At 35.5% G+C, this 14,518-nt stretch overlaps 2 protein-coding genes and 1 long non-coding RNA gene across 4 annotated transcripts; all 3 read left to right on the top strand.

Annotated features, from left to right (window-relative positions):
- LOC104714442 (NKAP family protein-like) lies at positions 91-1,787 on the top strand. The gene has a single exon (XM_010431807.2). The coding sequence runs from the start codon at positions 175-177 to the stop codon at positions 1,462-1,464; it is 1,290 nt and encodes a 429-aa protein (XP_010430109.1). The 5' UTR covers positions 91-174; the 3' UTR covers positions 1,465-1,787.
- On the top strand, positions 2,973-6,816 carry LOC104714436. Of its 2 annotated transcripts, XR_755834.2 has the most exons (7): positions 2,973-4,141; positions 4,260-4,484; positions 4,556-4,618; positions 4,900-5,156; positions 5,229-5,388; positions 5,632-6,224; positions 6,426-6,816. It is a non-coding gene; the product is annotated as an uncharacterized LOC104714436 (long non-coding RNA). The 2 variants fall into 2 exon arrangements; XR_002034475.1 differs by having other exon boundaries at positions 4,900-5,388.
- LOC104714425 lies at positions 11,452-13,851 on the top strand. Its single transcript, XM_010431788.2, has 3 exons — positions 11,452-11,671; positions 11,801-13,492; positions 13,584-13,851. The coding sequence occupies exon 2, from the start codon at positions 11,937-11,939 to the stop codon at positions 12,576-12,578; it is 642 nt and encodes a 213-aa protein (XP_010430090.1). The 5' UTR covers positions 11,452-11,671; positions 11,801-11,936; the 3' UTR covers positions 12,579-13,492; positions 13,584-13,851.

Below are 14,518 nucleotides of genomic sequence, written 5' to 3'. Positions count from 1 at the left end.
TTCTTCAGTGGTGAATCATTTATGTTGGGCTTATTTGTTCATGGCCCAATAAGTAAAAAGGCTTGTATATAATGTTGACTCAAAGCCCTAATTTTTTCCAAAATAATCTGATAAGATTTTTGTTTTTTTCATCGTCGTCGTTGGAACGTCGGAGTGAATTAGGGATTCGAGAGAATGACGATGAACTCGCTCCCGAGGAGATTTGGGAAGAATCAAGGCTATTTGGATCGAGACTATCGAAACGGAAGGAGATCTGAATCAGAATCCGATGAAGAGATGAGAGGGTTGAGTCACGAGGAGTATCGAAGGCATAAGCGGCTGAAGATGAGGAAATCAGCCAAGTTCTGCTTTTGGGAGAACACACCGAGTCCACCTAGAGATCCGAACGAGGATTCCGATGATAACGCCGACGAGATTTTGGACAGGAACGGCGGCGAGAAGGATGATAAAGAGAAAGGGAAAGACAGGAAAGGTAAATCTGAATCTGAGAAGTCGGATTCGGAATCTGAATCTGATGGTTTGAGATCTAGGAAGAGGAAAGGGAAGAGCTCTAGGTCTAAGCGTAGTAGGCGTAGGAGATCTTATGATAGTGATAGTGATAGTGAATCTGAAGAGAGTGAGAGTGATTCGGAAGAGGAAGATAGGAGACGAAGGAGGAAGAGTTCTAAGAAGAAGAAAAGTAGAAGCAGTCGTAGTAGTAGGAAAAAGCGAAGTCATAGGAGGAAGAGGAGATACAGTGACTCTGATGAGAGCAGTGATGAAGATAGTAAATCTGAGATTAGTGCTTCGTCTTCTGGAGAGGAAGATACCAAGTCAAAGAGCAAGAGGAGGAAGAGATCTTCGGGTTCTAGCTCTAAACGAAGCAAGGAAAAGATAACAAAGTCAGAGTCTGAAAGCGATGATGGTACTGAGGATGATGCGAAGATGCAAGTAGAAGAAACGGTGAAGGATACTGAAGTTGAACTTGATGAAGAGGAGTTGAAGAAGTTCAAAGAGATGATTGAATTGAAGAAGAAATCTTCAGCTCCTGATGAAGAAGAGGAAGACGCTGATGTTGGTCCAATGCCATTACCTAAAGCTGAAGGTCACATCAGTTATGGTGGTGCTTTAAGACCTGGTGAAGGAGATGCTATAGCACAGTATGTTCAGCAAGGTAAACGTATCCCACGTAGAGGAGAAGTGGGTCTTAACGCTGAAGAGATTCAGAAGTTTGAGGATCTTGGTTATGTGATGAGTGGAAGTAGGCATCAAAGGATGAATGCTATTCGTATTAGAAAGGAAAACCAGGTTTACAGTGCGGAAGACAAACGGGCACTGGCCATGTTTAACTACGAGGAGAAGGCGAAGCGCGAGGCTAAGGTTATGTCTGATCTGCAGCGGCTTGTGCAGCGCCATATGGGAGAAGAGTTGGGACCTAATCATGACCCTTTTGGTGCTACAAAGACTGATGGAGCTGATGATTGATTTTTGCTTTGCTTTATGCTGCTACTTGTGTCGGTGGGTACTCACTACTCGTCTTATGCTTTTATATTGTAGACTGTTCCTTATTTGCATCCATATATACCGTTGTTCGCTACTTGCCCGGTAATGTGCTTAATAGTTTATGCTTTAATCTGCTATGTATTGCATGTATGCGTTTTGTGTTAAAGATGATAGATTCTGACTTTAGGGATATGCAACAGTTGTTCTTGTGCATTTGACTTAGGTCGATGATTGTATTATAAGGGCATTCACTAAGCTCGAAGACTGTAGAAACTATCAATTGTTTAGGATATCCCTTAATATGATTCACAGATTATGCGTTTGTCCCTCTGTCTCAAACATGTTGATTGGCTTGTTGATTGTTGTCAGCATGGGATTATCATCCTACTGAATTTACTTACAGAAGATAAACACTTTAAGTGCCGAACACAGAGGGATCTATTCTTTTTCGTTAACAGTATAATTCACTTTTTAAACATATATATTTAACACGCCATTGCAATTTAAAAAAAAACAAGAAAAAAAGAGAATAAAAGAAACTAAAATCCTAATCACTAGAACTCAAGACCTCACCTTTTTCTAGTCATAGACTCTTCTAACCTAAGAATTAATCAAATCAAAACTCGAAGATACATTAGTTTTTTCACCCTAACACAAACTTATAAAATTCCCTTATATAGAGCGTGAACCATCAAACCGTGCAATTGACTCAAATTCTCCAAATACCTTTCTTACGTTCTCATTCTATAATTGTTGAGAAAGTAAAAAAAAACGTAAGACCTAGATATGGGCCAAAACTTTATAAGCCCAGTTTCCTTTTAATTTTGTAACGGTCAAATTAAGAGCGTAAAAGACAGATGTTGCAATGCGATGCAAATCTTTCGCTAGCGATTTTAATAAGTGCGATTCTCTTTCGTCGATCTCTTTCTCTCGAGCGATTCGCAAAGATCTTTATCGTCTCTGAAAGGTTTTGTTTTTGTTTAATTTTGCTTCCGAAGAAAGTTAATTTAGGGTTCTTTTTAATTTTGCATAGCCAAAACCCCTCTTTTTGTGTTTTTTTTCTTCAGTTTTTGGGGTTTGGTAGTTTTGTAATTGTGTGTTTTTTTCTTCTTAGATTTCGATCGAACCCTTCAAAAAATTAAAACTTTGATTTGGTTTTTTCTTTAAGCAAAATCCAAAAGCCCTCTATTTGTTGTTATGTTGTTCATCTTAGGGATTCTGATTATAATGTTTCCGCAAATCAAAAATCCCTCTTTTAAATTTGTGTTTTAGAGGAATTTTACATTCGTGATTTTAAATTCGAAACTTTTTGTTACAGAGATTCAGATTTTCGATTGATTTTTGTTTTAATATGAGGTTCGTAAATCAAAAAAAACCCTCTTTTAAACTTGTGTTTTCGATCTTAGGGTTTTCAATTTCAAAAGAAAGATTGTTTTTTTTTTCTTCGGTTTTAAGGTTTGATGTTTTCTTCAAAAACCCAAAGGAAAGGGACTACACATTATATGATTGTGTTTGTCCGGTTTCTAACTTGGGGAAATTGTCCGCGTCCGTAAAAAGGCTTGTCAATATTATCTCTACTGTCTTGCTGGGGCTGGGACAGCTTGACAAAAACTTCAATCTCTGCTAAAAAGATCAGTCTTTGTTTTAAGGCTTGGACTATGATGTCCTTAGAAAAATTCAATATCTCTGCTATAAATTATATGGAGTTACAATTCAATATTTCTGCTCATTTGATGGAGAGTAAAAAGTCCTTTGGACAATGATATCTTGGAAAATTCAATACTCTGCTTATACAATGATTCAATGTTCTGCAACTTTGATGGAGAGCAAAAAATACAGTCTACAAATAAGGGCTTGGTTAATATATGGCTTGGCCTTGATGTGAACATTCAATATCTCTGTTATAGAAAACTTCAGTCTCTGCTAAGATCAGACTTTTCTGGAGAAAATTCAATGCTCTGCTTAAAATATATAGAACTCAATGTTCTGCTAATTATTGATGGAGAGAAAAAAAAAATGTTCTTTTATAGGACTTGTGGTTGCTGGGGCTGGGACAGCTTGACAACAGAAGCTAGATGTTCTTGGGGGCAGAGATATTACGACTGTAAGTAAAAGCCTTTCAAAACTATATCCCAAGATTGGAGACATCAATCTCTGCTTATATGAGTTCTACTGTCTTGCTGGGCTGGGACAGCTTGACATTAACTTCAATCTCTGCTAAGATTAGCCTCTATTAAGGCTTTGGACAATGATGTCCTGAGAAATTCAATTCTCTGCTTAAATTGTATGGAGTACAATTCAATATTCTGCAAAGTTGATGGAGAGTAAAGTCCTTTTAAGGCTTGTTTTAATGCCTTTGTAAGATTGGAGAGCTCTGTCCGATCAAAGATATTGTGCTGAAGCTGGCAGCATCTTTAAAATTCAATATAATCTGCTATAAAAAAACTTCAGTTTCTGCTAAGTTCAGACTTGTACAGTGTTGTCTGGAGAAATTCAATTATCTGCTTAAACTATAAAATTCAGTGTTCTGCTAACTGATGGAGATATAATATCATATTCAATGTTCTGCTAACTGATGGAGACTATATGTCCTTAATTAAGGCTGGTTTTGCTGGGGTTGGGACAACATGATTCACATTCAATATTCTCTTTTGATCAGGTAAAGTATCTCTTCCCTTCCCTCTTTTTTAATAAGTTATAATATATTCCCTTGAATTTGATCACATAATCTTTTATAACTGTTATGAGTTATTACTAATCTGTACTTTTAGCTTCAGAATCCCAAGAACTAGAGTGTGTATATGATCGTTCTCAGGTTCGACTTCTCTCCCTCTATTTATATAGCATTGCGTAACTGGTTGTGTTTGAATTGTTTTGTACTAGTAGGATTTGATCTTTAATTTGATCACATAATCTTTTATATAACTGTTATGAGTTATTACTAATCTGTACTTTTAGCTTCAGAAGCCCAAGAACTAGAGCGTGTACATGATCTTTCTCAGGTTCGACTTCTCTCCCACTATTTAAATATCATTGTGTAACTGGTTGTGTTTGAATTGTTTTGTACTGGTAGGGTTGTGGAGACTCTAGCTTTTTGGTAACTTCTGGTGCACAGCAGGATTAGCTGAACGAGCAGGTACGTTTCTGAATCCTCCAACTGTTTGTTTTTAAGAACGAGCAGAGCTTTAAGCAGCTTTTGTCTCTGAAAAAGAAAAAAGAAGACTTTTGTTTCTCAGGTATACCCGTTGTATTATTAATTAGTGGTACCAAACTTGTTAGAGTAAGACACAAAACAAAACTCATTTAGGGGCACTTACAGCTTGCAATCCCCTGAAATTTTTCTTCACATATATCTTTAGTATCATTAGTACCATTCTTCACATCTTTGGCCTAACAAATTTATGACTTTATTTGCAGAAAACATAATATGAATTGGAAATATTATGCTTCAGAAGCCAAGAACTAGAGTGTGTACATGATCTTTCTCAGGTGCGACTTCTCTCCCACTATTTAAATATCATTGTGTAACTGGTTGTGTTTGAATTGTTTTGTACTAGTAGGACTTGATCTTTAATTTGATCACATAATCTTTTATAACTGTTATGAGTTATTACTAATCTGTACTTTTAGCTTCAGAAGCCCAAGAAGTAGAGTGTGTGCATGATCTTTCTCAGGTTCGACTTCTCTCCCTCGATTTTAGTATCATTGTGTTATTGGTTGTGTTTGAATTGTTTTGTACTGGTAAGGTTGTGGAGACTCTAGCTTTTTTGGTAACCTGTGGTGCACAGCAGCATTAGCTGAACGAGCAGTTATGTTTCTGAAATCCTCTAACTGTTTGTTTTTAAGGACGAGCAGAGCTTTCAGCAGCTTTTGTTTCTGAAAAATAAAAGACTTTTGTTTTCTCAGGTACCTCCGTTGTATATTGCTTTTTGATACTCAATATTATTAATTAGTGGTAGCTAGGTACCAAACTTGTTAGAGTAAGACACAAACAAATCTCATTTAGGGGCATTTACAGCTTGCAATCCCTTGAAATTTTTCTTCACATATATATTTAGTACCATTGTAGAATCAAATTTTGAAATTTTGTATGTCGTTCTGCACATTGTATATGTCTTTGGCCTAACAAATTTATGACTTTATTTGCAGAAAACATAATATAAATTGGAAATTCAACCCCTTTTCAAGCATGTAAGTATCTGAATCTTTGAATCCAATTATACTTCCAAGTTTTATTAATTTCAGAGACTCGTAATCATTCATCTGATATGTTTTTCGAAAAGGCATCTTTGGTTGTAAGTGGTGTGTATATGAATGATCTGATCTTAGGTAATTGTTAGTATTCTCTTTTCAATATTATATTGGTGTTGCTTCTGTCTTGATTGTTGTAGTAGAGACAGTGACTGAACCGGCAGCTTTTGATCAGGTAACTTTTTACCCCTTAATCAAAGCTCTAAATTCATATGTTGTTTATGCTGTAGAGAAGTTGAGATCTCATGAGTTTTTCAACATCCTACGGTTTCTTCTTTGTCTTTACTATACTGACTGAATGTTTATATCAACAACAACATTGAAATACTGATTTTGGCATCTAAAACTTGACTCTATACAACAACATTTTGAGGTCTCTACTTACCCATACTACAGTTTAGATATTAACTATATGATATTTTGTTTTTATTAGGGGCATGATTGGAGCTTCTGTGGTGCATGCACGTCGTCTTCAACACCCCTCTTCCCAAGTAAGTATATGTATACATTAATTCAATTCCTAAGTTGTCTTTAGTATTTTTGGTTTTGGAAAAGCAAAGCTTTGGTTTAGTTCTCTTTTAGCTTCCAATTTTATTAGTATTGATTTGCATTTGCATTTGTTTAACGTTGTGATAGGTAGCATATATGAGTTCGTTTAAAGTTTGACTATAAGGTTTTTTTTGTTTTCTCAGGTGGATTGTTTGCTTTAGGATTAAACAAAACTTCAACTAAGTTGCTCCCACATCTCTAATGCTAACACTGATATAAACATAAAAACACAAGAACACCCACATACACGAAACGTAACCATAAAACACAAATGAAAATTGTCTACCCACAAACACACACGTTTCACGAACACACATACCCTCTTTTTACTACCACTAGGTCACCACCTTTTTGGTTGTTCCATTATATTTGAAAGAAAATTATTCACATCTTCAAAATAAGAAGGTAAAATTTTTAGTTACACAAAAATCCTTCAAATTTTAACAATCTTTATTTATGGTTAAAATACATGGTCCCGGAAGTTTGTGACTCTATACAAAAATGCTAATTTTCACTTTGAAATGCGTTAGTTAATCATTTGTAATATAATAAGATATGTAATGTATATAATTTATTAATAATCTTTAGTTAGATAAATTATTATGCTATTAAAACATTGCTTAATATGAAACAAATGGGTAAAAATTATAAATTTGAAAATTTAAATAATTAGTTAATAATTAATAATATATTAGAGATATAATATACTAAAAGTATTTGTTTTGAAGTAAAAGTTAAATGAAACCATATATTTTCAGCATATATATATGCTGAAAAAAAAAATATATATATATATATATAAGTTGATACATTAATGTATTCTTTTTTTAATGAAGTTTCTCCAACACTTCACCTCTATGAAATAATTGTTTGTTGTATTTTCAAGCTATAATGTTGTTGTAAACTCTATAAAATTTCATAAATTGACCCTTTTTTTTTTAAGTTCTTTATTTCTGAATATGCATCATTTTGTTTTGGTAATTGCTATTATATTACAACAATTAAAGTCATCAATTATAAATTTTAATTAATATATCATGTTTATAACTGAATTCATCTATAGTATTTATAATTTCTGGTCAGATTTTTCTTTTCTAAATATTAAAATTTGAATTCCAAATCTTCTAGACTTATTTTTGTAAAATTATCCCAAGTTATATTTTCTCAAGATTTTTGAAAATTAAAATTATCTCTATAAATGAATAATTATTAATTTATAATATGAAATAATATATATTAATTTATAAATTAATACAAAATTATTGTTCCAAAATTATTAATTTATAGAAGTTTTACTATATACTTAATTGGGCAGAATAAACTACACTTAGAACAAAACGACATTTTATGAATTCATTAATTGCCAGGAGCTTCAAATACATTCGACTAATTGTTAATTTATTAATCTGTGTATATGGAAAAAAAAAAATACATGTCAAAGAGCTGTTAAAGTAAGATGGTCTTAGTAAAACGTAATTTTTAGAAAAGTATATACTTTATTTTTGTACCTCTTGTAAGGTTTGTGTATATCTTTAGTTTCTCATATATTATTGTAGTACATAGCATTTAGTTATTCCATTTGGTTCGATTTGGTTTTATCGATTATGTGAGATATGCAATATGTTAGGACTAAAATTTGTTAAGGTTATCAAGATAAAAATCGAAAATACATATTTGCTGTTTTTTATTATTTTGGTCAGTATATATATGTTTATTCAGTATATATATGTTTATTTTGGTTTAGGTTGCATTTGATTTTGGTAGCAACAATAGATAATTGAAATAGTTGCAAAACCAGTTATAATTTTGATCATAAATGAAATTTTACAAGGTTTAGTATATATATATCATGTTAAATCATCGTCACCACTATTATCATGCATGAGGGATATATATTTTTTTTTTTTTTCAACCTAACAATAAAATAAATTAAAAAGTAACTCCAAAATTGGTTGCCTAATCTGGAGCAAAAGAGTTTACAAAAGAAGATGCAGAAGCTAAAGATCTAGAAGAAGAAGCAAGACAGTCAGCTCGGACGTTTGACGTTCGCGGGATTTGTGTCAGGGTGAAGGCAGGGTAATATGATATGAGGGAATGGAAAGCTGGCCAGTCGTCCGGAGCCTGCACCATTGCTACCAGTTCAGCGCTATCTGACTCGAAATCCTGACAATCAATCCCTGCCATTCGAAGAGACTCCATAGCCCAAAAAAAGACATTAAATTCCGAATGAAGGGAAGAGGGACTACGACGACGACTACAAGCTTCCAAAAGTAGCGTCTTATCATCCTGAGTCCCATACCACCATCCCAAGCCCTCTAAAGGGTTGGAACTTTCCAGGAACCATCAACCTGACAACGAACAGAAACAACCTTTTCCTCCATAGCCGGCTGGGGTGGCAATAAATTCCCAGAGTAGGACTTTGCCTCCTCCCACAGGAGTTTATCGTTTGACGCTTGATTTATAATATCAATTGGCTCATTCTCAATTCCCTGAAAAACCTTTTTATTCCTATCTTTCCAAATAGTCCACAATATCCATGGCAACAAATAACCAGTACCCACACCCCCGGAACCTGAAAAGACCTTAGAGTATAATAAATCTAAGTTTGAATACACTGATCCATAGGGAAAACCAGACGAAGAAAGGTGTATCGGCGATAGCTCCCACACCAAACGGGATCGTTCACACTCAAAAAGAGCGTGATTAATAGACTCGACCACAGAGCCACACCGTTGACACGTAACATCACACCGTACGCTCCGATGAGCAATTCGTTCCTTAACAGGAAGGCTACCAGAGGCCACCTGCCAGAAAAAAATGCTGAACCTTAGAGGGGACCTCAAGTTTCCAAGCTTGTGCCCGTAAAACGGTACACGATGGCCCAAACTCTGCTTCCTTCTGAATTTCTCGTGATAGCCTATAACCAGATTTCACAGAATACTTACCGGACTTAGTATAATGCTAAATCAGTCTATCCGATCGAATTGACTTACTAACCGCCAGACTCTGAATAAGCGGAATATCCGCTGGATCCATATACTCCTCTAGAATGGGCAAATGCCAATCCATCCTAAGGGGATTAATTAGATGAATGACCTTCAAATTAGGATGTAGAACTCTCCCCTACCATTAGCTGGTCGTGGCTGGAGATCGGGTATCCAAGGATCCCTCCATACCGATATGTCACGACCCAAACCTACCATCCACCGTGCCCCGCGTTCCACGAGTCCCTTAACAGAAAAAATACTCTGCCACGCAAAGGATGGAGAATATGGTTTAGTTGCCCGTAAAGGATGTTTTCTCCGGAAATATCGACCATGCATCACCCTAGCCATTAAAGAGTTCGGGTAATGAATCAACCTCCAATACTGCTTAGCCAGCATTGCATCATTAAATTCTTCCAATGCGCAAAAATCCAAACCCCCATCACATTTGTCCTCACACATTTTATCCCAAGCTACCCAATGAGTACCTCTAGCCTTATCATTAGACTTCCACCAGAAGTTTGATATGGCACCCGTAAGTTTGGTTGTTAATGCCTGGGGCAATTTAAAGCACGACATAACATGAGTCGGAAGAGCTAACGCCACCGTCTTGATCATAATTCTTTACCCCCTTTCGATAAGGTCTTCGCCGACCAGCCGTTAACTCTCTCATCCAGACGTTCATTAACATAACTGAACACATTAGTCCTCGAACCCTGTAGGTTTTCAGGAATTCCCAAGTAAGAACCCATTCCTCCCTCCCTCGAAATACCAATTACTGTTTTTATCCGAGCTCTTACATCCGGTGGAACTTTCTTACCAAACATGATTGAAGATTTCTCTAAATTAACCTCTTGTCCTGACGTTTTTCCGTAATTACCTGTAATATCCATTACCACTTTACATTCAACCTCCTCTGCCTTACAAAAGAACAGATTATCATCAGCAAACAATAAATGCGAGATCGACGAACAATCTCGAGCGATCGATATTCCGGTGAGTTTCTTTTCGTGAGGGATATTTTTTGGAAATGAGAAACAAAAAAAACATATACTGTATGAATGTATCTGCTTGAACCAGAGATATACAAATACAACAGTGATAACACAAAATTTTGTTGTGATTCACTGTACAATATACAGACATTTAATATCAAAACCAAGAAAATCAATCTTTTGAACACTATATTGAAGCAACAAAAATCAAAAGGCAAACGAAATTTATAAAGTGACCATATGAATTCAGTTGTAACACTTAAACATAGACGACGCTACATAAATTCAATATCCAAAACACTAAAATACTTTTTCCAAAAGGGATTAAAATGTTTTCGTAATTAATACTCCCTCCGTAATCAACTTCTAAAAAAAAGTCTGAAGAATAAAAGCAGTAGCATCATATATGAAATATCATCGTCACCATTATTGTCATCATTATTCTATTTTTGGAACTGTGAAACAAACAAAGTACCTGTGTCTGTACTCTGTATGTATATATATTATTGGGGGATCTCTATAATTGTGAAGAGCAATAAATTTCCGAATAAGCAGGCAGATTATATTACTATATATATATATAGTTGAGAACATAACCTGATCTATTCAATAATTTCCAATTATAGTTTATATGATTCCACATTTGTGGAACTATACAATGTCTGAATCTTTTTCTTCAATAAGTGCCATACATTGGTGGTACATATCTTCATTAGAAGACCCTACCAAAGTACCTGGTCCTCCATACATAATCTCTAATTATTCGTTTTTCTAAATTAATACAACTCATTTAAATTTAATGAAGCAAATCGATTATCATGCTTGGATTTAGAAATAAATGAGAAAGAAAACGACATCAATTGTTTCAAAAATATAGTGAATACATTTTATTTATTTTTAATCAAATTTTTAAAAATTTGTTACACAACGGTTTATGAAAAATATATATATAAAAAAAAAGTGACGTAAGAGGGTCCTCTTCTCATGCATGAATACTGAAATTAAACTAATGAGGAAGACGCTTAAGTTTGACCCAATGCCTTTAATACACGGTTTAATTTTGTTTATGAAATAATTAATTTACTTCTGCTCGAGTAAAAGACGAAAAGGACAACATGCGCAATGGATAAAGCCAAGGGTAATTTTGTCATTTCAAGTAAACAGAATCATGAAGTAACTGTGCCTCCCTACTCACTTAATAGACAACTGCTCTCTCTCTCTCTCTCTCTCTCTCTCTCTCTCGTCTCTCTATCAAACCTCATTTCTCAGATCCGTAGGATCTTCGTTTCCTCGGAGGCTTAAAAACCCTAATACAAAGAAGATACTCTCTTTTCACACACATCTTTTACAACAAACAAATCATCTCCCTCTGAAGCGATTCGTCTTCATCAAAAGGACCTCTTTTTCAAGGTAAATTTCTTTGTTTCAGGATCTGATCTTGTGATTTGGCTTTGCTTCTTCATATGTGATGATGATTTACTTTGGTTTCCCCCATTTGTATGGCTTGAAATGAAATTGCTTTTTTTTCTTTTTCTTCAGCTTTTCGAATCGAGCTGGGGCTTCGGTTAAGAAACGAGTGAAGGATTTGTGATTTTGATCAGTGTGTTCTTGAGACTAGTTGTTGTGGTAGTGAAAAGCTTCTTACTTTTGACAGTGTGTGATTTTAATCTCGAAAATGGAAACGCTTATTGTAGCAGTGGAACATAGGGATCAGTATTACGGGAAGAGAACTCTTGTTCATCATCATGATCGTTTTAGATCAGCTCCTTCCAAAACTTTCAGGCAAATCAATTGCAGAACTTTTCATTCTGGTGTTGGTTTGCTTCCAAGGCCAAAGAGAACTTCGTCTTCTTCTACACCTTTAGCTAAAGGAGCTGCTGCTATTCCTCAAGCTCAGTCTCCTCGTTCTCCTAAGTCTGTTTTGCCGGTTTTTAATCATCCTTCGGTTGACAGCGGTAGAAGAACTAGTCCCATTCCAATTGCTAACAACAGAGGTTCTCAGATCCGTAGTAGGTGTGCTAGTGAATTTGTTGACGAAAGGAGAAGCCTTTCTTACTCTGAGCTTTGGGCTGGACCTACTTACTCCAACTCGCCCCCGCCTGCTTCTGTGCCTATTCCTAAGTTTTCTCTCCAACAAAAGAGGACGGTATCTTTGACCTTTCCTGCTCCTGACTCTGCTGTTGATATCCGTGAAGTTGCTAAGTCTGCGCCGGTTTCTCCAACTTCATCTGGTGACAATCCTTTTCGTAGTACTGTCTCTGCCACTATGACTCTGCGTCGCATGCTCAATCTTGAGCTTGATGCTGCTGATGAATGAAAGATCAGGAGCCTTTTATAGGGGAACGGGGTTAGTTTTAGTTTTATGCACATAGAAAATAAGGTGTTAGTCACCAAGTTGGTTTGAGTTTGTTTCTTAGTTTTTCAATAGCAATGGTAAAGGAACACGTAAGCAGTCTTGACTCAGAGTTGGTCAGCAGTTACTACTGGATCTCCTATGCAGATGGGGTGTTATTAATGGTGGAATAGCTGGTTATAGTGGGTAGAAAACATTCAGGAAGCAGATTGATATCACGTAAAAGAGAAGACTTGATTCTTGGTGTAGCATATAGGATGGCCAAAAATTTACCAGTCTCTTAACATATATACTAGGTGAATGCTAAGTTCTATGTGGTGATGCTTGAACATTAGTGTTTCCTCTTTGCCCTTTGTATAGTTTCTTCTTAGAGTCGTCTTTTTTTCCCTTTGGCTTCTTTTCTTAAGTGGGTTAGATAGCATCTAGCTAGCCTGTATATGCAGTAGAACCTTTGATCATACTGGGTTTCTGTTTCATTCTTCCAAGTTTCGTCTTTTCGGGTTCTTAGTTTGTGACCTTTGTCCTGTATCGCCCTCTCTGTCCATATCTTTTTCTTTTTAGCCCTCTTTTTAAGTCTACTTCTCTTCCTTCTAAATTCACTTCGCTCCAGCCTTACAAGATGTAAATCTAACTACTCTCCTGCCAAGTGTTCTTCCTCTTCGCCTCATTTCCTGTTTTTTTGAAAAGGAAAAAGGGAAGAGCAAGTTTTACTGACCCTCTTAGACTATCTCTGCTGGTAAAAATTCATCCAGATTCAAGCCATTGTAGCCTCACCTTTAATCCACCACTTCTTGTGAAGAAAAGACATTCCTTAGGTTCTTACCTAGAACACCTTTGTCTCGTTGAAGTTTCGTGATCCTGCCTAATCTGCTCACCAGGTAAAATCTGAAGCTCTCTTTTGTAGCTCTTCCAGTTAAGAAAATCTGAATGTGTAATTAATTTATACAAGTTTTTGACATATTGTATCAGGGACCTGGAGAAGCTGCTGCTCTGCTTCTTGGTTGCTTTGCCTCTCTACTATCTTTTGGGTTGTTTTGTTAGATAAGGAGACAAGTATAGTCTCTGTGTTTGGAACTGTTGTGTGAAGGTTTCCACAAACGTATGTTTCTTCTTATCTTTTGTAGTTTGTGACAAGTGTTGTAGAGACGTCTTGCTATCTTGTTTTGGAGTTTTAATGTTGAAGGATATGTATCCCCCTGGTTCCCTTACTATATCTATGCCTCTCTATGGTTTCTTTATTGCATAATGAGATGTAGTGAGTGTATTTAACATCTGAAACTCAAATAGCTGGAAGTTTTAAACTAAAATGGCCCGTTATGGGCCCATTGGACTACCTTTACTTTTTTAGTAGGATTTGCTGGACATCGTATTACTACTACAGTACTACTGCATCATGTCATCATCATCTTCACCATCTCGTGAAAATGATCTTTCTATTTATGTTTTCCCCTAAACGTTAAAAAGAAAAAATTTTCAACACTTTAATTATGGATTTAGGCAGGCAGCTATAGTTACTATTTGAGACAATGTCAAGAAAGATTTAAAAAAGAAAAGAAATAGACGTTTGGTTGGGACCAAGTATATAGAGAAAGACTAGAGAGAGGTTGTTGAAGAAGATGAATTATTTAGTGAGAGTTGTAAATTGGTTTGGTAGTTTAATTGAGTTTTCATGATGGTTCATTATTACGATTGGGCCCAACAACAACAACAACAGGAAAAGAAAAAAACTTTATTGGCATTTTCTTGTTCGTATTTAAAAGTACAACGTCTGGGATACCGACAGTTTGATTTTGATATGTTAAAGGGCACATTTTTCTTTTGTTTCATACTTAATTCCTAATTAGCTTAAATTGTATAGTATTATTACTAATCAAGAACTAGTTCTTTTTCTTTATTTTTTGGTG

The sequence above is a fragment of the Camelina sativa genome, chromosome 2, assembly GCF_000633955.1.
Source record: "Camelina sativa cultivar DH55 chromosome 2, Cs, whole genome shotgun sequence".
Classification (NCBI taxonomy): Eukaryota; Viridiplantae; Streptophyta; class Magnoliopsida; order Brassicales; family Brassicaceae; genus Camelina; species Camelina sativa.
This window is presented reverse-complemented; position numbering and strand designations above follow the sequence as displayed.

Bases quoted from the DNA above. Each gene is read 5' to 3' on its own strand.
- LOC104714442 (XM_010431807.2), top strand. From the start codon at position 175: ATGACGATGAACTCGCTCCCGAGGAGATTTGGGAAGAATCAAGGCTAT.
- LOC104714425 (XM_010431788.2), top strand. From the start codon at position 11,937: ATGGAAACGCTTATTGTAGCAGTGGAACATAGGGATCAGTATTACGGG.